Source organism: Aquarana catesbeiana, linkage group LG09, assembly GCF_042186555.1.
Source record: "Aquarana catesbeiana isolate 2022-GZ linkage group LG09, ASM4218655v1, whole genome shotgun sequence".
In the NCBI taxonomy this organism is placed as follows: Eukaryota; Metazoa; Chordata; class Amphibia; order Anura; family Ranidae; genus Aquarana; species Aquarana catesbeiana.
Window position 1 is genome coordinate 244,977,880 of NC_133332.1, and position 26,319 is coordinate 245,004,198.

The following is a 26,319-nucleotide window of genomic DNA, read 5'->3' on the forward strand; positions in this document are numbered from 1 at the left end:
GTGCCCTGACTGGAAAAAGATTGAGAAACACCGATGGGTTCCTCATAGAGGAACCCATCTCTCCATTTTCCTCCTGCAGCCGCTGAATGCATGTGGGAGGGAGAGGAGGAGAAGCGGGGGGGGGAATCTAACTGCTGACGGATGCCAACGGATAACTGCTGAGACACGCTGATCAGTAAAGAGGAAGACAGGACAGAGCTCTGTCCTGTCAGTAGGGATGTGCTGGATTTTGTTTCCCTGCAAAGCACATCACATGCCTTAGTGAAAGCACCACAAAATCACTGGTTAGGGACACATTTAACCCTTTGATTGCCCTAGATGTTTAACCCCCTTCCCAGCCAGTGTCATTAGTACGGTGACAGTATATATATTTTTTAGCACTGGACACTGTATTAGTGTCACTAGTTCCCACATAGTGTCAGTTAGTGCCAGATTGTCCGCCATACTATCACAGTCCCACTAAAAGTCGCTGATTGCCGCCATTACTAGTATAAAAAAAAAATTCCAGTATATAGCTCATAGTTCATTGATGCTATAACTTTTGTGCAAACCAATCAATATACATTTCTTAGGGTTTTTTTTTTTTTACCAAAAACATGTAGTAGATTACATATTGGCCTAAACTTATGAAGAAATTTGATTTTTTTTTTTTGCACAACTGTCTGGCTTTTTTGTTTATAGCGCAAAAAATAAAAAACCCAGTGGTGATCAAATACCACCAAAAGAAAGCTGTGTAGAAAACAATGACATACATTTTATTTGTGTACAGTGTTGCATGACCACGCAATTGTCAGTTACAGTAACTCAGTACTGGATAGCAAAAAATGGCCTGGTCATGAAGGGGGGGGGTAAATCTTCCAGAGGTCAAGTTTTGACAATAAAAGCTAATATGCACAGCTGCACCAGATTCTCTGTGCACCCGCTTTAGTAAATCTCCCTCCATTACGTTTGTCTTGCCTAATAGTCCCTGGTACTTCAGTCAGGCGATCCAATTCCAGGGCAAGTGGTCAGTTTTATCCAATGATTTGTAATCCCAGCTGATCTAGACGTATAAAGTGGACAATGTATTCTGCAGAATGCGTATTATTCTGAAGATAAAAGTGAAGACTTCAGTGCCGCTGACATTCTCTGTAAATAAAATGCAGTGACAACAATAATTGTTCTGCAAAACTATACAGGTATGAGGTCCGATCCTTTTACTCGTTTGGCAAACAGTAGTCCAGGTTTCGTCCAAAGTCACAAGAGGTTTCATACTGTGTTGTAAGAATTCCTCAAATATACCCGTTCCCAGGTCACAGGACCATGGGTGCAAAAGAAGTTCCACAAATTCTGCACTATTCCCCTGTCAAAAGGGTTGGAGTCCAAGTCACACTGCTTGAGGTAGGAAATGCGATAAGAAGACATGAATTCCCATGTGGTGTAATTGCAGGAGATTAGGTAGAGCTGGCATACAATCAGCAGGCACACCACTACTGTGACAATACTGATCAGGATGAAAGCCAAGAGCAAGAAGATATTAACACGCAGCCATTCACTCCAAGTGGCTTCAGAGTGGAAACCAGACCTGCACCAGGAAAATCACATAGTTAAAACAAAACCCTCAAGGAGAAATTGCTTATACTTGGTCTAATGCAACAGCATTTTGCCACTTTTTCATAAAAAAGCAATATATTATTCATTTTTTTTCCCTTGAAAACCAAAGCTTAGTGCAATGAGCTGCTGTCAGGATAGGTGTACCATGTGACACAGGGGTGAGGAGCTGCTGTCAGGATAGGTGTACCCAAGTGCTTTGTCTTGGCCTAGGGTAGCACTTTGAGGGGGGGCGGTGAAACACCCCCCGACCCATTTTCCAGAGTCCTGCACAAATACAGCCCCCCCGGTGGCCGGCTTGCTGTAGCGCGGCCCTTGAAAATATTATGGGCGTTATTAATGGGGGGGGGCAGCTGGTGACTGGCCAGGCTGCATGTAATTTGACTGGCAGAGCCTAATGCTCTACCTACCCTCCTTCACACGGCTTTCCTACACTGCATCTTCTCCCCGGCCCGGGGCAGGGTCTGTCTGTGACGAGAGAGAGAAGCACAAGGGGAACCCCCAGGCGTTGGCCAGGATGGCAGGTGAAATTGATTTTATAGTTACTATTATATTTGTAATTTGCATGTGCCAAGCAGCCAATCAAATTTAAAGTGCTCGGTATGGAAAATTAATATACAGATCATGATATTGCAATAAAGTGATCCATGCTGCAAACTCATTAAACAGTTCACATTCAGTGAAAGTTCATGTGCTGCAAACTTTGTAGTACATGAATCTTCACTGAATGTGGACTGTTTAATGAGTTTGCATTGATTTCTGCATGTGCAAAGTGTCCATGCATGCTTAAATCAATGCAAACTCATTAAAGAGGAGTTCCGTGTACCATGTACCACAGGGGTGAGGAGCTGCTGTCAGGGTAGGTGTACCATGTACCACAGGGGTGAGGAGGTGCTGTCTGTCCATCATGGGCTGTGGGCCGTGCACAGAAGGCAATTCATCTGTTTGGCACCCCCATTCTACTCGTGATCTGAATGTGCTGATGCCCTGTGCATTGGCACATTTGGTTGTACTGGCCAGCGATGGCACTCCTTAAGAGTAGCAACGCTTCCGCTGCATACAGACCTCAGTGTTGTCACTCTATTATCGGAAGTTTTGGGGGTCAGACTTTGCATATATTTTTTTTCTAACAGTCTGGAAGCATTTAAAGTAGAACACAAGCCAAAACACTGATCTACAGGTGAAATGTTTTAAATCTCTTTAGACAAGGGAACTTTCAAGACAAAAGTTCCACTTTAACCAGGCTCTGTTATCCTGATTGGGAGTCACGACTTCTAGCAGGATAGGGCACACAGCGCGGTGACCAGTTGTGCTGCGTGTTGCTCAAGATAAACAATCTGCACAGAATCCCCCCCCCCCATAAGGAGAGACGCCGATTGTCTTTCTACTCAAGTCTGTCAGACGTGAGTGAGGAAAAGCCGATAAATGGCTCTTCCTGTTTACATTACACTGTGATCAGCCCTGATTGGACACGGCTGATCACATGGTAAAGAGCCTCCGTCAGAGGCTCTTTACCGAGATCGGTGTTGCGGTTTGTCAGACTGACCCCCAGGCGCGCGATCGCGGCTTATCCTGCTGGACATCATATGATGCCCAGTCAGGATAACTGAACCACCGCCCGGCCGTCATTTTGCTATAGTCTGGGTGGGAAGTGGTTAAGAAGGAAAGTAGCAACAGCAACCTAAGTGTTTCTACTAGAAGTCTGGAACAGGAATATCTACTTACCAAGCTAAGGGGAAGGCCCATAGAAGAACAACAAGCTGGACAACCAAATACAACATAAAGACTCGATGATTCTTCTCTCCAACACAGTTCTCAATCCAGGGACAATGGTGATCATACCTTCTCACACAGCGATTACATGATTTACAATGTCTGGCCCTCATTGGACGCTGTAAAAGAACAGATTAAAGTATTTTTTTGTTTTTTCTGTCCATTCCAATCAGAAGTTTACACAGCCCTACCACAAAGCACAGCCAGCCATGTGCCCTGAATTTTCTCTGCAGTGATAACACCACAGCTTGATCACCTTACTGCCCCTAGCATCTAACTGGAATGTGAAGAAGGAGCAACAGACTGGTGAGGTCGTCTTTGTATAATTTCAGCAACATTGTTACCAGCACATGTGAATGCACGACACCTATTAGCCTCAGAAACTGCAGCCTGGTAAAAATGTTCAAGGCTTAGGCAAACCAAACACAGAAATTCAGAGACCATTGGGTCATTCCACAGCTTACAGGGGAATATGGAAACTGCGATAACAAAATTAAAAAAATTTAATAAAATAACAGCTGCTAGCATAAAAAGGCAATATATCCAATCCTCCAAAGTAATAAACATAAAATATGCAGCTCTGTAATAATTATTAAACGTGAGTTACATAAAAATGAAAAAGAGTCCTGTGTTAAACAAAAAAAGTTCAATGTTCCCACTCAGTAAGTGCAAAAGAAGGTGTCCGACCACCATAAGGATTGAACGCTTATCGGAACTTGTGGCTACACAATTAAGTGCAGCAAACACGCTTTGATGATGCCACTCATATGGAGTATGATGAATCCTCTCCTTTGATGCTTATCTCTGAAACTCCAGATAGGCTGGAAAACAGAAAAAAAAAAAAAACCTCATATAGTGTAATACTGTTACCACTCTGATAAATTAGACCCAGGTGAGTAACAACTGCCAATCACCAGCCTCTACCAGCTTTCTCCCGAATGCAGTGCGCACTCACCAAACAGAAGATCATAAGAAGCATCAAAAGGTGAAAACAGGGATGTCCACAGGTTTCAGTGCAAGGATTTCCTCTCATAATATCTCACTTCACAGGGTAGAGCTCAATTCATATGTTCCAAAATACCAAAGGCCATAAACCAAAGATATGCCTCATAGTGTAATATTTATTAAAAAGGGCATACAATGAACAGGTAAAATAGCATAAAACAATATATCATGCCGCTAGACTCACATAAAATTCTGCCACACGGACCTCCACTGTGGTGTCACGACGTTCTGGCTCTGAATTCCTACCATTCATGATTCGGATGAAAATGCATCCCCAGCGGCCTCTAACATGTGCAATAGCGGCCATTCTTATGTAGTCCAAACAGGAAATGGAAAACATCCATCCTCCTGTCCAACGTCATTTTCTAGAAGAGCGGAACATGTCATTTCCTGGACCTCCCCATTTCAGCCTACTATGGGTCAGCTCCCCCCTCTCTGACCCCTCCCAGGACCACCTTTTTCTTAGGCCATAAAGGGCAGATGTCTGCCTACTGCAGTGTTCTTTTTTCATCATCGCTCTGGATCCCTTGAAAAAAAAAAAAAGATTGGAACTCCTATTGGATAAAGCAGTTATCACCCTGTTTGGGTTCAGCCTCTCCTGATTCAGATGCCGCCCCCCCCCCCCCTCCTCAATATAGGCTGCAAAGACTCCTGAGGAGGTGGGCTCCCTTGGTGCTGGGATTTTTCCCTTATGCAGTATAATTTACTGTGTGAGTGAGTGGCAGTGGGTTTCACACAGAAGATTAAAGTTCTGTAATGGTCCAGCCAGAGCCCAGACCTAAATCCGCTTGAAAATCTGTGGGGTGATCTGAAGAGGGCTGTGCACAGGAGATGCACTCGCAATCTGACAGATTTGGAGTGTTTTTGCAAAGAGGAGTGGGCAAATATAGCCAAGTTAAGATGTGCCATGCTGATAGACTCATGCTCAATAAGACTGAGTGCTGTAATAATATCAAAAGGTGCTTCAACAAAGTATTAGTTTAAGGGTGTGCACACTTATGCAACCATATTTTTTTTTTCTTTTAGTTTTACTTTCTTCCACCTTAAATATTTCAGTTTGTTGTTCAACTGAGTTGTACAGTTTATAGGTCACATTAAAAGGTGCAAACAGTTCTGAAATGGTTCTTACGATTGATTTTTACATTACAGAAACCTGACATTTTAACAGGGGTATGTAGACTTTTTATATCCACTGTATATCCTGTAAAGCCTGCCCACCCATATATCTCACTATAGGTAGGCTTTACAGGAATATAAATACATATTATGTTTTTTTTTTATTCACACCACTTCCTAGTTCTACAATAAAATGGCACTGGACAGGAAATTACATGTTTCAGCATACTAGAAAATGTGAATCATGAAGGGTAGGATTTCAGAGCCAGAACGTGTGGCGGTGTTTTATGTGAGTCTAGGGCAGATGCCTGTTTTCAGAGACCACATGACCAAGCAACTAGAGACCGCTGTGGATCCAGCAGTGTCCTGTCCTAACCACTCCTATGGAGGATGCGCCCGTTTTCAAAGACCCCATTGACAATTCGATTGGAGGCCCTTTTATAAACTTTGCTTTTTCAGGATGGCCCTGCTTTGAAACCTGCCCTGGCCACATCAGTAGTCAGCCAAACTAACTGACTGGGCTAAGGCTATCAGAAGGGATCCATTTGCTATTCAAGCTGATCCTTTGCTTATGGAACGCATGCTTGCAGCCTTTAACTACTATTTGGACGTGTTGCCAGAAGTCTCCCATCTTATTTTACATACCAGTCTCCTGTCAGAGAAGATGAGGAGCATACTGTTGGGCTAGCATGTAAAAAGCACCTGCTTTGCATGCTCTTCTAGAGGCAGAACCTCTTCAGAGCTGCCATGGACACCCTTATCCAGGATGTCATCAGGGGCAAAAATACCCATCTACCCCAGCAGAAAAAGCCTAGGGCTCAGTCCATAAAGGACTTCCTTGAAGCCCAAAAAAAGAGTTCCCTTTTCTCCCAGGCCTCAAACTCCACACCCAAGCCCAAGTCTGGCAGCCAGTCTACCTGCAATTCCTGGACTTCCAAGTCCCTTAAGCCCTTTGACAAGTTTTTTTCAGCATGAACGGGTACCCCCACTTTCAAAAGGCCACAGTTCCTATATTTCCACTGGCCTGCTTCACTGCACACATTAGCAGACCTCCATGCAGCCCTTGTGAGTCTTTGGGAGCAAGAGGTCATCACCCCAGTACTTGTGATGGAATGGTTCTACTCCAACCTGTTCAGTTTCCAAGCCAAAAAGGGGCATTCATCCAAATTGGAGTCTCAAAGCTCCAAATGCCTTCATCCAGGTCCAGAAACTTTGCATGGATTGCACCAGGTCTGTGATTGACTCTTTCCATCAGGGACACTTTTTGGCCTCTGTGGACATAAAGGATGCGTGCTTGAATATCCCCATTTTTCCAGAGCATCAAAGGTTTAGCTGTTGGTCTCTAAATTCCAGTCTGTGGCTTCGGCATTTGGCCTACTGCGGGGGTTGGAAACCAGTCGATTGCATCCAGGTAACTGGTAGATTGTGCCTTTGGCTTGCCGACACGCTGTCCCCACAGCATCAAACACAATGGGACTACTTCTGCCATTTGCACCTAAGCAGGCGCTGGCCGTTGGGGGAGAAGGTAGTTGCAGACTGAGCAAGCGGTCGCATCAGCCATTGCCTCTTCTGTAGTTTCAGCTGGAGTATAAGGTCGAAGTGATATCTACTGCACACTGCCTCAAAACTCTGCTAGCCGGAGTGGTGCCCGCAGGTGCTGCAAGACCGAAGAGCTCTGAGGTGCACTGAAAGTGTCCTCTCCATCTCCTGCTTCAGGTCAGAATGTCTTACACAATACTGAAATGACCAGAACAGCATCTAAAACTATGTGAACTCTGTGTCACTATTTTAGCAGGCTTGTGGCAGTAAGGGTGTACACATAGCTGCAGTGGAAATTATATGCCCTGTCATGCTTGGTGGGTGTAGCACCCGCAAGCATGACCCACTCAAGTGAATGAGGCAACTATACACGTGCTCTGTAATCTTGTTTAATACAGTGACCAAGGGGTAAAAGCAGGCAGTGAGGAGGCATTTTATCGTCTCCTCACCAGCTGCAATAACCCATTGGACCCCACAAAACATGCAGTTGTGGCCCTATTTACTTCAATGGGTCGAGATTGCTGGACTTTAGTACCCACTGAAAGCAACAGGGGAATAGTTCCTGTTGCCACATATGTACACCTTTGGCTGCTGCCTCAGCAGCTAAAGGGGGTAGGGATTAGGGGTGCAAAAACCGCGACTGCTCCCCTACTGAGTGAGGCCGTCTACTGCCCTACAGACACTGTCCACTGCTCTACTGACTGACACTGTCCACTTTGAAGTAGAGCTGCATGATTAATCCTTAAAGAATCAAGATGGCGATTCAACCCCCCTCACAATCTCATTACATCATTTCCTTCATTCAGTGCAGAGCCCTTCTCTGCTCACTGCTGTGAAAAAAAAAAAAAAAAAAAAAAAAAAAAAAAAAAAAGGCAGCCTGCCAAGTTTATCACCACATTCCTCAGGCAGAGATAAAGAGAAACACTGTAAAATGTAGTTCTTTTAGATCAAAGGAATGAACTTCGGTCTGTAAATGAGGGCAGTTTAACCACTTAGACTAAAGACTAAACCTTTTTCTGACACTTGTTGCTTACAAGGTAAAATCAGAATTTTTTGCTAGAAAATTACTTTACATTACATTAAAGTTATTTTTTTTTTTTTAGCAGAAACCCTAGAGAATAAAATGGCGGTTGTTGCAATATTTTGTCACACGGTATTTGCTCAGCGGTTTTTCAAACGCAATTTGAAATTTGGAAAAAATACACTTTAATGAATTGAAAAAAAACTAAACAGTAAAGTTAGCCCAATTTTTTCTGTATAACGTGAAAGATGATGTTACGCTACGAAAATCGTGAGAGAATCGTGATCTTTATTCTAAGCAAAAAAATTGTGATTCTCATTTTAGCCAGAATCGTACAGCTCTACTTTGAAGGTAGGCTGAGTTTATATATTTTTACAGTGACATTTGTTTTATTATGTTTTTCAAAGTTTTCCTTACTATTTAGTTAGGCCCTACTAGTTAATCTCTTGGAAAAAAAAAGAAAAGGGCACCGAATCCCAGTGATCTTTAAACTTTCATGTTGTTCAGGTAGCTCTCCACCTCTCAAAGGTTGCCTACTCCTTGCCTGTTTACTCCTCACCTGTTCACCAAGGTGTTGGTGGCTTTGCTGCACTCCCAGGGCATCCTCAGGCAGCACATGCCTTGCAAATGTTTGGTTTGGTCCTGAACTTTCAGGGGTCAATACTGGAACTGATTCATTGTTTGAAGTATCTTGGTCTTATCCTAGACACAGCTCAAGCAAGTTTGTTTACTTTACATCCTCCAAAGAAACTTTAAAACACTCCTTCATTAAAGACTCAGACTCTTCAGCCCAGGTATCCAGGACCGCTAATAAGCCAGTACAGCCGGCCCTGTTGTACTGGGCCTGGCGTCTTTAGCTCAGCAAGGGGGGCCCGGGCAGCCTCACAGATGGGTGCCACAGTGGGGGGAGTTACAAGCACCGATCTCCCCGTGTGGCTTTCAATGAAGCAGCTGGCAGCTGCGGGAGGGAGAGGAGGAGAACCGGCTGTCAGCTGCTTCAATGAAAGCCACACGGGGAGATCGGTGCTTGTAACTCCCCCCACCGCTGCACCAATCATTCCCGATTATCAAATGTCCCTTAATCTCTGGGCCACCTGTTCATTCATCTTCAGTGCAGCTGAGGCTACAGAGAAAGGGACAGGGAATCTGTGTCCTCAGTCCCTTTGTCTCAAAGAGAAGATGTCAGGGGTCTGTTTAGACCCCTAATATCTCACCAGTCCCCCTGAATACCATCAAGGGTCATTTCTTGGCACTTGCAATCTTCTTCCAGAGACCACTAGCTTCCCATCCTTTGATTAAGCATTCTCCATGGCTCTGTGAGATCTGAATTTGGTTCTCTTGGCACTTGAGAAATGCCCTTTCAACCTAATACCCAGGCGCACCTTTGAGCTGCAGGCAGGCCCCAGCTCTGTTGTTTTCTTGTGGGCCATTTAATGTTTTGTTGCTGTTAACCAACCTGCATTTGGACTGCTTTTGCACATCCCAACAGTCTTTGAATTCCTGTGTACCTCAATGAATGAGAAAGATAGAAAAAGCTATTTTTGTACTTACAGAAAAAAATCTATTTCTTGTAGTTCATTGAGGGACCCAGGTCCTACCCTTTTTGTCTACAATCATGCTTTTCTTTTCTACCTTATTGAGGCATGCTGGACGTAGGAGTGCTCAATTGGGACTGGTATTTTGTTGTTTTAACTTTGGATAGTAAAACATTTTTTTCTTTCTGCCAGTAAATACCTTATACAGCACACTTCCCGTTTCTTGTCTGGTAAAAAGCCTAGACTTATGACATCATGCACAGCTCTCTCTCTCTCTCTCGTGGGAGTTTGCCAGGAAAAGAGGGCCAATGAGAGCTGCAGGGCTGCAAATCCTGGAAGTGAACAGGCAGCAGCAGCTTCAGCTGCCCACAGTTAAAATGGCTGCAGTCGGACTTGGTGAAGGGAGATTTCTGCAGCATATTTGGCAAGTACAGAATCACAGCATATATAAAATAATATGCAAAGTGGTTGAAGGGAAGCTTCAGAATGGCAAAGGTGTTTTTATTACAAATTATGTGAGCAGACCAGACTGCAGTTCCTCTTTAAAGCAGAGCTCCACCCAAAAGGGGAAACTCCACTTGCACCCTGGTAAGATCATCGGTCTATGGTATGTCCAGCCCCTCCTCCCCCCCGCTGCCTTCTGGGACCTGTGCCTGTCCCAGAAGATGACAGGACCATTCAACCAATCAAAAAGCGCAGCACGACTTGCGCATGCACAGTAGGAAACCGGCTGTGAAGTCTGAAGGCTTCACAGCCAGTTTCCCTTACTTGCAATGCTGGCGCCTGCACCCAAAGCCGATGGCTTGGGGTGCCGACATTGTGGGATCCCTGCACAGGTAAGTGTCCTTATATTAAAGGTTAGCAGCTACAGTATTTGTAGCTGCTGAATTTTGATTTTTTTTGTTCTAATACAGTCAGTTAGTGGGTTAGTCTTTTTATGATGTGGAGGGGAGAGCAATGCCAAATGTACCTAAAATTGGGCAGCACAGTGGCTAATTGGTTAGCACTTTCACATGACAGTGCTAGGGTTTTTGGTTTAAATCCCCCATAAGACATGCTGGTAAGTTAATTGGCTCCTGTCTAATTGGTCATAGTATGTGTATGTATGAATGTGAGTTAGGGACCTTAGATTGTAAGCTCCTTGAGGGCAGGGACTGATGTAAATGTAGCTAATAGGCCAGCACCATACTCTTATACCTTTAAGGTAGGCGACTGGGCTATTTGGAGAAAAGGGCTTTTCCTGGGTTATGGCCGATAGTGGAAAAACCTTTACTGTAAAAATATGCATGTCTGACATTTATCAAAGTATGCTGGAATCCAAGCTATTAGGAATTCTATTAATAAAGCATTACCATACAGTCCAAGAAATCCTGGCCTTATCTGTACATAAATATCCATGCAATGCCAGAGGAATGCATTACTCACAGACATACTTTTAACAAGCAGTATCCACACCGCCTCATTGGAACTGTGCTGGAAGTCATTGTACTAGTCTCCTGCTCCGCAAGTTCTGAAAAAGTCTTAAACAAAAAAAAAAAAAATCAGTTTATTCAGACTGTTAATAGTGCTGAGTGATATAAAACAGCAGATGTTACAAGTAGGGGTACATACAGGGATGTGCCTGCCTGTTCTCCAATATGTTGTTTGAAAACTGGCAGTTGTCTGACCCGATGTCCACTGGCCATCAGCGATCACGGTACAGAGAGGCAGAACAGGGATCAAAACAAGGCAGATCCCCATTCTGACAGGGGACAACATGGAGATCTGCTGTTCCTAGTAATCAGGAACAGCGATCTCTGTGTTGTTCCTGTCAGCACTTCCCCCACACAGTAAGAAAACACACTGAGGGAACACATTTAACCCTTTGATCGCCCCTGATGTTAACCCCTTTTCTGCCAGTGTCATTTACACAGTAATCAGTGCATTTTTTTTTAGCACTGATCTCTGTATTGGTCCCCAAAAAGTGTCAGATTTATCCCCTGTAATGTCGAAGTCCTGCTAAAAATCGCTGTTTGCCACCATTACTAGTAAACACATTAAAAATCCATAAATCTATCCTGTAGTTTGTAGATGCTATAACTTTTATGCAAACCAATCAATATACGCTTATTGGGATTTTTTTTTTACCAACAATATGTAGCAGAATACATATTGGCCTAAATTGATGAAAAATTTCGTTTTTCTACATTTTTTGGGGGATATGTATTATAGTAGAAAGTAAGAAATAATGTTTTTTTTTTTTTAATTGTCTGTCTTTTTTTGTTTATAGCACAAAAAATAAAAAAATGAAATACCACCAAAAGAAAGCTCTATTTGTGGGAAAAAAAAAAGGACACAAATTTTATTTGGGTGCAGCGTCAGTTAAAGTAACGCAGTGCCGTATTGCAAAAAATGGCATGGTTATTAAAGGAGTAAAACCTTCCAGGGCTGAAGTGGTTAAAGCATGTATTATATTGCAGCTTACCAACCTTTGGATGAGGTGGCTGCGTTATTTCTTATTTCTGTTTGCTTTTTTTCCTTTCTTTACTGTGCGATCCTGCCCTTAAAAGAAAAGTTCAGGATAAAAAACAAAAAACATACTCACCTAAGTGGATGCAGCATCGATCCGATGCTATCTGTCCTCTGTTTCCTCTTTACGGAGAGCTGAGCGATCAAACACCGCTGATCGCTCAGTTCTTGGTCTTCGGTGAGTAGAGAGCCGGTCACAGTCAGTCACTGTCTCTCTGCTCATTGGAGTGCCGGGCTGTGCAGGGAGTGGGACCAGCTGGCTCCAGGCATCTCAATCAATCCCAACATTAAAGTCAGGATCCCTCCAACAGTCAACAGTGGGATTTAGACTGCTGTTGACTGAATGCGAGTCACAGGAGTGCAGAATGAAGTCCACTCCTGTGACCCACAGGAGAAGCAGGACCAAAAGAGCTTTGGCCCTACTTCTCCTATAAAGTGATTGTAAAGCCTCCTTTTTTTTTTCTTAAATAACAAACATGTTATACTTACCAGCTCTGCTGCTTTTGCACAGAGCAGCCTGGATCCACCTCTTCTCGGGTTCCTTTTCGCGGCCCCTCCCTCCTGTCGAGTGCCCCCACAGCAAGCAGCTTGCTATGAGGGCACCCGAGCTGAGTCACAGCTCCGTGTGTCCATTCAGACACGGAACCCCGACCCGGTCCCGCCCCCTCTTTCCCCTGAATGGCTGACTCTGATTGACAGCCACGGGAGCCAATGGCGCCACTGCTGTGTCTCAGCCAATCAGGAGGAGAGCCATGGACGGCTAAGACACTTGTGGACATCGCTGGAGAGAGAGGGGGCTCAGGTAAGTAATGAGGGGGTGCTGGGGAGGCCGCTACACCCAGAAGGATTTTTTTATCCTTCTGTTTTTTAAACCTTCTGCCTTTACAACTCCTTTAACACACTTCATGTTCTAGGGCAGTGGTCTCTAAACTGCGGCCCGGGGGCCAGATGCAGCCCATTGCTTGCTTTTATCTGGCCCTTGGGGCACCATTACATCCTCTGATACCAACAATGGGGCATAATCCCCCCCCCCACTGACTCCAATGAAGGGAGCACAATTACTTCCAAGGACACCAATAATGGGGCACAATTCCTCCCAATGATACCAACGATGGGGCACAATACCTCCCATTTACACCAATAATGCGGCGCAAATGCTTTATTTTACAATCATTTTTATTAAGGTTATAACCTGTACAGGTATAAGACCTTACAATACAAAATAGAAAAGTACCCAATAACATTAGTAACATACACCAGTGGACGCGAAATAACCGGAATTACGCTATTTTGGGCTATGGCCAGGATTCTTAAGAGCAGAAGAGACATCCTCCAAAGAGCAGCTGCATGGCCGGAGGATGCTCTGATCAAAGACAAGGGGTCATCTCAGCCATAAAAAAAAAAAAAAAAAAAAAAAAAATCACAGTAGCTGGTGTTTGTGTTTGCATACACAGCCCTTAAACTGGTAGCGGGACCGATGGCGGACGACCAGCGATCCCACACTGCTCCCTAAACTATCCAAAGGGGACAGTAAGTTGGAAGAAAAGAAAGAAGGGATGAGGAGTGAAGAAAGGGGAGGAAAAAAAGGGAGACAACGAGTCTTTCCTAAGACACTATGAGGCTAGCCTTAGATTGAACAAGGCCATCGGGGCACAATTACTTTCAGTGAAACAATGGGGCATTATTTTTCCCACTGACATCAGGACCGTTTTCACTGGCCACAGCCCAGCCCCCATAAAGTGTGAAGGATAGTAAACTGGCCCCTTGTTTAAAAAGTTTGGGGACCCCTGATCTAAAGGAATTACGAATCAGCTTCTTTATTTCTCATTTCCAGTGCAGATCAGGATTATGAAGAGAAGCAGATCGGCTACTTTACACAACAGAAATGTTATCCCTCAAACGTTTTTCACCAAGTCATACATTGATATGAAAGACTGGAACCATCACCTTCTCGCTGTCAGAGAGTACATAGCCCGGGTCCATGAGTGATACAGAAAAATATAGCCCCACAGAACACAAGACTGTTAAGATGAAGAGGAGAGGCTTTAGGTATATCCATTTATTCTCCTGGTTATAAAGATCTGAAATAGACAGATATGACAAGCAAGTTTTAGGCATCAAATACTACTAAACAGTACTGGATAAAAGGTAATTCTCATTATCTACAACCTTTTTAACACCAAAGGAATCCCTGATTTTTTTTCAGGTTTCAGAGAACCCATACTAAAAAAGATTCTAATTGCAACACTTCGTACATTAGATGTCGATATGGCATTCCTAGAGTGTATGACACTAAAGTGGGTCATTTTTTAACATCCCCCTCCTTTATCTGACTGAATTATTTTTCAGTAGCATTCACTAAATTAAAATTAATCAAGTACTAGTAATCACGATAAAGGAAATGAAGACAGATCCCCTTACTTTCTGGACAGTGCAGTGTTTCCTTCCATTGGTGGTCAGTGCAAAGTATTCCCCGTACACTGAAGGCGAGTGGGAATTATCTTTTTTTTTTTTTTTTTTTTTTTTTTTTAGGGCTTGCTAATTCTAAAGGGAATCCTTGTTTTGGGGGTGACTTTAGTCTGTTGGCCCCACCCATTCTGTACCCTACCTTAGACAGTATTGCACAGCCAGCATGCCCTGGATTTTGCATGTATTCCCGTACAGAATGGTGAAAAAGGGGTTTGTCAGCCAGATATCTGAGGAACAAGGCACCACATCCCAAAAAATTACAAAATGTATAGAAGAAACAAATTTGGGGACTTTCAAGGTGCCCGACACAAACAATATATACAGTGTTTCCCCCAAAATAAGTCCTACCCCGAAAATAAGACCTAGTAAAGTTCATGTAAAAAAATATAATCCATTATGTAAAACAATTATGACGGTATAAGGTGCAGTGTGTCTCCCTTTGTAACTGTATTATGCAAATTACCGTATTTACAGCGCCGCTAACCCACCAGAGTTCTTCTCCTCTCCTCCCAGCTGATGTCTGCGGCCTCTCCCTCTTCAGTGCTCAGAGCGGGCTGATGTCAGCGGGGATCTCTAGAAAAGAAAGAAAAAAAGAGAGACCTCCACCATATCAAATGTGGAGTATGGTGGTCCCATCCCTGATGCAACAGAACAAGGAAAAATACCCCCTAAATGGGACTTTAACAGACCACCAACTCTATGATAAAAAGTATCTTTTAATGATATAGAATAAAAAGACATATGCCGTCTACACATTACATAAATGCATCAAATGAAAACAGAATAGAAAATACACAAATACATATGTAAATATATTCAACTCTCTACCCCTGATGAAGGTATCAGAATACTGGAAACGCGTCAGGTATCAGCTTACACCACCCCTTGGAGAGTACATATGATGATCTGTATTTGTTCATTTTCTGTTCTGTTTTATATTTGATGCATTTAAGTAATGTGTAGACGGCATGTCTTTTTATTCTATATCATTAAAAGATACCTTTTATCATAGAGTTGGTGGTCTGTTAAAGTCCCATTTAGGGGGTATTTTTCCTTGTTCTCAGCGGGGATCTCGGCTCTTCCCTCTTCTCCCGGCTGACGTCTGCGGCTCCCTCGGGATTTCGGAGCGGAGAAGAGGAGCTCAGACAGGTCACGTCTACATCACCCAGGGGGGCTGCAAATAAGGTATTTTCCATAATACAGTCACAAAGTGAGACACGCTGCATCTTATACCGGTATATTTTTTTAAAAAACAAATTACATAATTTTTTAATGGACTTTGTCACGTGTGGTGTGACGTCACGCGTAGGGACGGGACAGGCTTTACATGCTGTGAGAGGTATACGAGCTCGCCGCTCGTTGGAGATATGATCGTTTTTATGCTGTTTATGTGAGTACCCTTAATTTAATGAATAAAAGCTGTTGGTTAAAACGTTATCACGCTATTGGGACTCCCTATGTTTTCTGTCCTCCTATACCACTGAGGGAACCACCTCTTGTGACTAGGACCGGGAAGATAGCGCTCTACACCTATAGGAGGACCCCCCTAAAGATTTAAGGTCATATGCGTTTTGCCCTATTACCCTAAGGTAAGGGGCCACTTCTTACCTGTGTGTATAAACACGAAGATGTGCACTGTGTGATTTTTCGTGAGCACTGCACTGCGACTGTTGCATGCTAGGACGTTGCTGCCACATTTTCAAAAAAGGACTTTTTGTTTTTGCTGAAACACTCTGTACTGTTACAACTGCTGCATGTCAGGACTTTACAGTCACACTATATCAAATAGATTTTATGCTTTAGCACTTGTTAATTTCTGGATATTCTACTATTTTCTATAAATATGTCATTGCACTGTTGCACAATGTCACTTTAAGTGTTGCATGTTTACTATGTACTAAAAGTCACTTTAGAGTGCATTATGCACTTTTTTTAATCAACACTTTTTATATTTTTTGATATTTTGTTTATGGGCATGATGAGATATATTTATTGATGGATTATTATTTATTGATTAGTGACACTTTTTACACTATTGATATTTTGCTTATGGACATGTTGAGAGATATTTACTGACCATTGTTACCACAGATGATTATCATTCTACCACTCAGAGCTGTTGCCATATGAGTGGAGATTGATACACGTTTGGTGTTATCACTGCTATAGTGTCACTATACTTGTGATTGCACACTTTTTATGTATGCCACACCACTTTAAGTTACTTTAGCTAATTTATCCAGGATTAGCGCGGCACCATCTTTGTTTACTGATGTCAAAAAACTGACTCCTGACCTGAGAGGGGGAGAGAAGGCAGGACACATGAACTTTTAAAAATAAAATATATTTTATTGTTTCATTCCAGGTTTTTTAGAACATAAATAAGACATCCCCTGAAAATAAACCCTAGTGTGTTTTTGCAGCCAAAATTTATATAAGAACAGGTCTTATTTTCGGGGAAACATGGTACTACATCATGATTTAAAATCCATATCAAATTTTATTTGGAACATTTTTTAAATACTTTGTAAAAAGGAATGAAGATCACATGCGATCCGGGTATATGGTACAGCCATTATTGCTCAACATGTTTTGCCAAAAGATGGCTTCTTCAGGAGACTTTTTAAATTGCTGTACAGAATATTCACTGTAAACAGAAAAATTAAAGTTAAGCTTACCGGTAACATCTTTTAGGACAGCCACAATGAGAGACCTTGGCTCTTAAACCTTCCTTAGCAAACACTGCGCCAGCCAATAAATTTTCACTTCCCCCTGCCAGACTTCAGTTTTTCTAAGAGAACCTCTGGCCAGCTAGAGAGACACCAGAACACATTAATAACATACCATCGCATATTACTATCGTGCCTGCGTTCAGGTCTTCCTCAAGACCCCCCATAAATTTCAGGTGGGTAACTAGTGCTGTCCTGAAAGACTACTGGAAAAGACGTTACCGGTAAGCGTAACTTTAATTTTCCCTCCCGGTCTTCCAGGACAACCACAATGAGAGGATAGACGAGCACTTACAACTTAGGGCGGGACTATGGCATGCAAAACCTTTGACTCAAAGGCTTGCTCATTCGCTGACACCAGGACCACACCGTAATGTTTTACAAAGGTGGCGAAACTGGACCACATTGCTGCTTTGCAAATTTGCTCTGGCGTTGCTACAGCCCTTTCCGCTTGAGAAGCCACCATAGCCCTAGTAGAGTGTGCTTTTATACCAACAGGAACTTCTTTTCCTGCTAACTTATAGGCCTGGCCAATGGTTACCTTGAGCCATCTGGCAATGGTGCGTCGAGACGCTTTATACCCCCTTCTTGCCCCAGAAAACAAAGCCAAAAAAAAAAGACTTCTTTACGGTTTTTGTCAGCTGTAAGTACTGCAGGATACATCTCCTTACATCTAAAAAGGTATGAAATTAAAACTCCCCTTCTCCTGAGGGATTAGGGCAGAAAGTAAGGAAGACTATCTCCTGGCTTCTATGATACTTCGAGGCCACTTTAGGTAAGAATGCCAGATCGGTTTAAAAAACTACCCGATCTGAAAAAAGAACACAAAAAGGGGGTCTGACTGATAAAGCCTCTATTTCGCTGACCCTCCTGGCAGTTGTCACTGCAACCAAAAATACTGTTTTGAAAGATCCTTTAGTGAACAACATTCTAAAGGCTCAAATGGTGGCTCCGTTAGGGCCTGTAAGACCAAAGATAGGTCCCACTTGGGGAAGGGTGGGCCTTGAACTGGTCTCTGTCTTGCTAGAGCTCTGAAAAATCTGACCACCCAAGGGTTGGTTGGCCGGAGGTTTTTCCAAATATGCGGCAAGCGCCGATACCTGGCTCTTAAGGGTACTAATGGCTAACCCCTTATCTGCCCCGCACTGCAAGAACTCCAAAACTGCTATGGGGTCCTGCACCTTGAAGGAGTTTCCTATGCACCACTCGTTAAAGCAAACCCAGACCTTTTTGTAGATCTAGCGCGTCTCCTTTCTGCTATTGAGGAAAGTGGATATCAGCCTTTCTAAAAATCCCTTGGTTTTTAATATTCCTTCTTCAGTAGCCAGGCCACTAAGTTCCATCGGTGTACTTGGGGGACAGAGGACCGGGCTCTGTGAAAGGAGATCCTCCCGAAGTAGTAGGAGGTTCTACTGCTGTTTGAGGATCGAGAACCAAGCCCTTTTGGGCCAACGTTGTGCCAAGATCAGAGAGGTGTACTCTGTCTGAAATTTTCTCAGCACAGCCGGGAGCAAGACCGGGGGCGGGAAGGCATAGCATTTTTTTGAAACTCCAGCTCTGCGTTAGCGCATCTACCCCAGTGTGTTTTCCCACCTGTTTCGTGAGAAAAAACAGGGGGTTTTTGCATTGTCCTTTGATGCGAAGAGGTCCACCTACGGGGGTCCCCATCTTTTGGATATAAGGCTGAAGACTTCCCTGGTTGAGGACCCAATCGCCCTCTTTCAGCTGCTTTCTGCTGAGAAAGTCCACCACCACATTCTTTTCCCCTTTTAGAAACACCAATAGGGAGAGTGTGTGTTGGCCTTGGACCAGCTCAGGACTTCTGTTGCTAGGGCCAACAGGATTCCACTCCTTGTGCCGCCTAAGCAACGACCGAGGAGTTGTCTGAGTGCACTTGAATGTGATGGCCCTGACGTTCTCTCCTGAAGGCCTTCAATGCCAATCCGATGGCTTTCATTTCCTTCCAATTGAACGACCTTTTGAGCTACTCGTCCCTTCAGGTGCCCTGTGCCAGTAGGGTTCCCAAGTTTGCACAGCCTTTGCCGCTTGCCTCCGTGGTTACCACCCTGGAGACCGGGATGAGCCACAGACGCCCCTGCGATAGGTTTACCGTTTTTCTCCACCACCAGGGAGATCTCTTTACCTGAGGTGGAACGCATATAATAAGGTGTCTAATGACTCCTGGCTGTGATCCCACACTTTTAGGACAAAGGTTTGCAAGGGACAAAAATGTAGCCCTGCCCACTGAACTGCTGGGATGGTTGAAGTTAGCAGACCCAGAGTTTACATTGCTGACCTTATAGAGACCTGCTGGTTGTGTTGGAAAGAGGCTACTGCCTTGTCCAATTTCTGCATCTTTTCTCCTGGGAGAAAAACTGCGTGGGGTCTAGCAGGTACCCTAGGTAGGTAATGCGCTGTTCAGCAGCCACTCCAGCCCTGTCAGGGTTTCCTTTGTCAGTTCCAGACTTCTGGCTGTTCTGGAGATAGTGCGAAGAGGAGAAGGTCGCCCAGATATGCAATAATTGAGACTCCTTTGAGTCGCAGAAAGGCCATGGTTTCTGCCATGACCTTTGTGAATATTCAGGTTGACAAGGATAGGCCAAATGGAAGTGCCTGAAACTGTAGATGGATGGTTTCTCCTATGTTCACCACTAGACAGTACAACTTCTGCGATAGGGACGTGGAAATAGGCGTCCTTGAGATCTAGTGACACCATGTAACAATTCTGGGGTAGCAAGCCTCTGACTGTAAAGATTGATTCCATACGGAACCTCTTGTAGGAAATCGACTGGTTCAGGGGTTTTAAGTTCAGGATCAATCTGTATTTTTCTGAGGGTTTTTTCACTACAAAAATGTGTGAATAAAAGCCCCCCCTTTTGGAACTCTGTGTACCACGTTCTGTTCCTCTAGATCCTTTAGTGCCCCCAGTAGGGCCTCAGCCTTCGCCGTACACCTGGGAAGGTGTGCGATGAGGAGTCTTCGTGGGGATGGTCTTGTAAATTCTAGGCGGTTCACCCTCCTCACGATCCCCAGGATAAATTGACTGGGGGAACCGCCTCCCACTGTGGGAGGAAGGCCCCCAGTCTTCCTCCCATTGTGTTTGGAGGGTCATTGGCTTTTTTGGGGCTGTTCAGGATGACGAAAAATCACGCTTTCCCTGCCCTTGCCCCCAAGTTTTCTTTTCCCCCACCGGCTTGGGGGCCCCCTTCATTTCTGTGGACAAAATCCCTTTTTTGTTTGAACTGGAGGTTTACGTTTAACTGGGAAGGATTTCTTCTTGTCTGCTGTGCAGTCTAGCACAGCTTCTAGACCTGGGCCAAAAAGTAGATCTCCCGCACAGTTTAACTTTAGAGGCACTATCGCCCGGCCACGTTTTTAGCCAGAGGGCTTTTCTGGCCGAGTTGGCTAGAGACGCGGTTCTGGCCGACATGCGGACAGACTCTGCGAATGCATCCGCTATATATGCCACTCCTCGCAAAATAGTAGGAAAAGATGACAATATAGTTTCCTTGGCCGTTGCCGCTTCAATATGAGCCTGAATTTGGGAAAGCCAATGCTCCAGGTTACGGGCTGTGACAGCCATTTCCGGCTTCAAATTTCCTATAGTTCACTCCCAGGTCTTCTTTAGGAGGGAATCTTTTCTCTTGTCCATAATATCTGCCAGAGCTCCCATATCCTCGAAAACCAGATCTGTATGTCTGAAGACCTGGGAGAAGACAGCGTCCAGTTTGGGGTTCTTATTCCAGATAGACGATGGATCTTCTGAAAACAGGAACCTTCTTTTTAAGGATCTGGAGAAAAAAGGTTTCAGTTCAGGATCCTGCCACTCCTTTACCGTTTCTACCAGGAACTCATGTACTGGGAAAACCTTCTTTTTCTGTTCCCCCAAGCCCCTGTACATCTGGTCGTGGAGTGTCAGGGGTTTCTTGTCGGCCTGAATTTCAAGGGTGGTATAAATTGCCCCCAAGAGGTCCTCTACCTCTTCCAGGGACAATTTATATCTTGAGGGTTTCCTGGACTCCCCATCCTGGTCCTCTCCCTCTAATTCCTCATGGGAACCAGAGGTGGCACTATCCGGCTCTTCCCTAGCCTCCTCTCTGGAGGCCCCCAGTAGATCCATCTGCCGTGGCAGTCGGTTGGGAAGATGCAGAGCCCTGTGCTTGTGGAGGGGTTGTACTTTGGGATGCAGGTGAGGGATTAGTAGGAAGCTGGAAACCTGCAAAGATTTGAAAGACTGAAAGGTGGAAGAAAGTTCTTTCACTGAAGCTACCATCCCCACTTCCTGCTTTGATGCCCTTTCTCTGACTAAAGCATCTATACAGTCCTTGCACAATACTTTTGTCCAAGATTCCCCTAGGGTGTCCCTACAAGAGGCGCACTTTCTCTTAGAGCTATGTGAGGATCTTGACTTTTCAGTAGCCTTCTGAAATACATACAATCAAAAAATAAACATCACCTTTGCATATAAGATACAACACTGGGGAGTGCCCTAGACCCTTTTAACAAGTAAGGATCTGAACCTCCCCCTCCTCTGACCACTCAGAGGGCTCCCCCCCTCTACCAGGAACCATTCGTGGAGGGGGGAAATCCTAGATAGAGAGGACCCTTCCCCAGGGTGCTCTTACCTTAGGATGGCTGGAGCTAGCATCGCTGTGTGCTGTCTGGGCGTTCGCTTCAGACATGATCTGCGCTGGTGGTTGCTGCTTGTGGAGTCTCACGCTGCCTGTGCCGCGTTCCCGACTCCTCTCCAGACTGCGCCCGGCCCGTTATCATCCGCAGGTCAAAGGGAAGCATCCGCCCTCCGCCAGAAATGACATCACCCGCCGCCCAGGCCTGCCTGGTTCCAAATGCGGCCTACAACTGAGTACAGGGAGAGCGAAGCTGCCTCCCTGCTGCAACCCTGTGGATGCGATGGTGGGCCCCTCGGTCTTCCTCCCGCACTCAGCAAAGCTGGGGTGGCGAACTGTGCGGCGGGTATGTACCACACCGCATCCCTGGGAGAGCCCTTGCCTCCCTTACAGGGCTTCAAGTAGCCACAGTCTCCCTGACTGCCAGGCCCGGTTACAAAAAAAAAATAAAATAGTGTCTCCCCTGGAGGAAACACAAACAACTGAAGTTCGGCAGGGGGAAGTGAAAATTTATTGGCTGGTGCAGTGTTTCCTAAGGAAGGGGAGGAGCCCAGATCTCTCATTGTGGCTATCCTGAAAGACGGGGAGGGAGAAAACTGATTTAGAAACAGTATAACATATGGCCATACAGCCCTGTTATTATTTATACATAATTAATTGGGATACATCAAAATTACAATGGACCGTCATGAGAGACCGCGCATACCCCAGAGATGCCACCAGTTGTGCTCATAAGTTTACATACCCTGGCAGAATGTATGATTTCTTGCCCATTTTTCAGAGAATATGAATTAACAGAATCAGCTGCACCAGATTCTGAGTAAATCTCCCCCAGTGTCTCCCCTGCAGTAAAATACACCTACCTGTCTGCTCACTGTGTCTTCTCTGGCATGTAAACTGAGTAAAGCATGTGCCGCTCAGCTTACATCCCCATCCATGGTTCCCCAAAAAAACAACCCCTTCTAGCTAAGCGGTCTCTGGAAACTATAACAATTTGGGGTAGATATACTAAAACTGGAGCACTCTGAATCTGGTGTAGCTGTACATGGTAGCCAATCAGCTTCTAATTTAAGCTTGTTCAATTAACTACTTTCCGACCGCCCACAGTATATTTACATCATTACGATGATTTTTTTTCTGTGTGCGATTCAGTACCTGCTAAAAGTGATCCCGGCGGCAGATTCGCTACGGGATCACTTTTAGAGGCGGCAGGTGAAGTGCCCCCCTCCCGCTGACTTCGGGCCATTTTCCAGGTTTACAGAAGCCGTCGGTAAACCCGGAAGCGATCCATATTATATAGCACCCCATTCCTCTGTGCGCACGTGCAAAAGTGAACACATATGTAAGTTGTGCCCGCATATCTAAACGGTGTTTAAACCACACATGTGAGGTATCACCGTGATCGTTAGAATGAGAGCAATAATTCTAGCACTAGACCTTCTCTGTTAATCTGGTAACCTATAAAAACATTTAAAGCGTCCCCTTTGGAGATTTTTTTAAGTACCGTAGTTTGTCGCTATTTAACGAGCGTGTGCAGCTTTAAAGCATGACATGTTGTTAGGTATCCATTTACTCAGCGTAACATCATAAAAAATTGGGCTAACTTTTTTTTTTTTAATTAATTAACCACTTCAATACCAGGCACTTTCACCCCCTTCCTTGCATGGTCCTGCAACACTGTACCCAAATTAAATTATAATTTTTTTCCCAACAAATTAAGCTTTTTTTTGTGGTAATTGATCACCACTGAGATTTTTATTTTTTGCTAAACCAAAAAGTTTGTAAAAAAAAAAAAAAAAGTTTTTCTTTGTTTAGGTTACAAAATCTTGTAAAATAAGTTTTCTCCTTCACTGATGGGCACTGAGAAGGCAGCACTGATAATGAGGCACGAATAAGTGGCACTGATGGCACCGATGAGGAGGCACTAAAAGGCATTACTGATGGGCACTGATTGGCACCCCTAATGAGCATCCTTGAAGGGTCTGCACTAATAATCGATGCGCTGATTATCAGTGCAGACCCCCCCCCACCCCCCCACATATGTCAGGAGAGCTGCTAATCGGTTCTCCTCTACCCACGCTTTGTCCACGCGAATCGAGGAAAAGACGATAAATGGCACTTCCTGGTTACCATGTGATCAGCTGTGATTGGACACCGCTGATCACATGGTAAAGAGCCTATGTCATAGGCTCTTTACCAAGATCAGAGTTGTGGTGTGTCACACTGCACTATCAGTGGGCGCACGCGAACAGCTTATCCTGCTGGATGTCATATGATGCCCAGTCAGGATAACTGATCTCTGCTGCGGTCGGTCATTTTACAATACGGCAGGTCGGTAGTGGTTAAATTTTATTTTTCCCAAAAAATTACGTTTGAAAGACCGCTGTGCAAATACTGTGTGAAATAAAATGTTGCAACGATCACCATTTTATTCCCTAGGGTCTCTGCTTTAAAAAAAAAAAAATTATATATATATATATATATATATATATATATATATATATAGATATAGATAGAGAGAGAGAGAGAGAGAGAGAGAGAGAGAGAGAGAGAGAGAGAGAGAGAGAGAGAGAGAGAGAGAGAGAGTTCTAAGTAATTTTTTAGCAAAAAATACAGATTTTAACTTGTAAACAAAAAGTTCCAGAAAAGGCCTGGTCAGCAAGCGGTTTAGCAATAAAACCTGGAAGCTGAATGGTTTCCATGCATATCTGCACCAGAGTTTGCACTCTTCAGCATTAGTAAATAAACCTCTTTGTCTCCTAGCAACCGCTCACATACAGGAGGCATGCTAACAACAGGCGGTGTCACAGTACATCGTGCAGTCCCTGGCCCCGCCGGATACTTGCCAGTGTCGTGCAGAAACAGCACCAGTGTTACCCCCCAGGTGAGCAGCGAGTGTCCCGTCCTCACCAGGCAGCCGGTGCCCAAGACACCGCGATCCATTCCTCTTCCCCCCCCTTCCCCACCCGGAAGCCCGGAGACCGCCGTGGAACGCGGAAGCTCACTGCAATGCTTGCGAAAGCACGATTGGTTAGCTCAACGTAGGCTATGATTGGCCGGCCCAACGTAGGCTGTAATTGGCCAGCTCATTCTGATCTGTAATTGGACAGTTGCAGCCGGAAAGTCCTTTTGGTTATACAGACAGGCTGTGAGAATGGATGCTGTTTAGTGCATCTGCGTTGCCTCCTCAGTAATGACTGCACCCTTCTGTGTAGAGCTGTTTTCCCAATAATAAAGAATAGTAGTGTTGTAGAGAGTGAAGTAATAACATAGAAGTGAGCTGTAATACTTCAGGTCTTAATAAAAATGTGTATATAGGGCCAGCTAACAACTGTGTGCTGCATTTTTGGCACGTCACATTATAGGCACGTCAAATTACAGGTACCTCGCATTACAGGCATGTCACATTATAGGAACGTTACATTACAGGTACCTCATAGGCACGTCACATTTTAGGTACCTCACATTATAGGCACGTCACATTTAAGAATGAGCTCCGGCGTGTTCGCATGCTGAACATGCCGAGCCCGCCAGGAAGTCGGCACAGCGCAGCGCTAATCACAGGTAGGGAGACATTTCCCGATCTCTGGAACCGCACATCGGGAAATGTCTCACTGTTGTGATTAGCACTGCGCCGTGCCGACTTCCTGGCGGGCTCGGCACATTCAGCATGCGAACACGCCGGAGCTCATCCTTAGTCACATTGTAGGCACGTCATATTACAGGTACCTCACATTATAGGCACCTTACATTATAGGCACGTCACATTACAGGCACCTCACATTATAGGCACGTCTTACATGTGTATTTAGGCATGCAAGACACGTAATCTAATAGAGCTCAATGGTAGTGTGCCTAAAACAGGCCTAATACATGACGTGCAAAACTCACCGCACAGATGTGACCCAATCCATACTGATTGTAATTCATTATTTCTGCAGCCTCTATGACAGGAAGCTGCTGAGACAAATGGACAGAATTTTTTTTTTTTATTATTTTTTTTTTTTTTTACTAGTAATGGCGGCGAACAGGAACTTATAACGGGACTGCGATATTGCGGCGGACATTCCAACGCTGTCACTTTTTCTGGACAAGTGACACCAATACAGTGATCAGTACTAAAAAATAGGCACTGTCACTGTACTAATGACACTGGCTGGGAAGGGGTTAACATCAGGGGCTATCAAAGAGTTAACTGTGTGCCTAGCCTGTGTTTTACTAAATTTTGAGAGATGCTTGTACTACGGGAAGGCAGAGATCCATGTTCCTGCTTATTAGGAACACAGGATCAATGTCTTTCCTGCTGACAGAACAGCAATTTGATTGGGAGCAGGCAAGTGGAAATTTTGAGGGCTGTATTAGTATAACCGTTGGTGTCATAAAAGAAGAATCACACAATAAAAAAA

At 44.4% G+C, this 26,319-nt stretch overlaps 1 protein-coding gene across 1 annotated transcript; it reads right to left on the reverse strand.

The window, feature by feature from the left end:
* Window positions 1-734: 734 nt before the first annotated feature.
* On the reverse strand, window positions 735-24,923 carry ZDHHC12 (zDHHC palmitoyltransferase 12). The gene is made up of 5 exons (XM_073600085.1): window positions 24,760-24,923; window positions 14,035-14,168; window positions 11,013-11,099; window positions 3,316-3,482; window positions 735-1,564 (listed from the first exon to the last, which is right to left on the reverse strand). The coding sequence occupies exons 1-5, from the start codon at window positions 24,854-24,856 to the stop codon at window positions 1,249-1,251; spliced, it is 801 nt and encodes a 266-aa protein (XP_073456186.1). The 5' UTR covers window positions 24,857-24,923; the 3' UTR covers window positions 735-1,248.
* Between the last annotated feature and the right edge of the window lie 1,396 nt (window positions 24,924-26,319).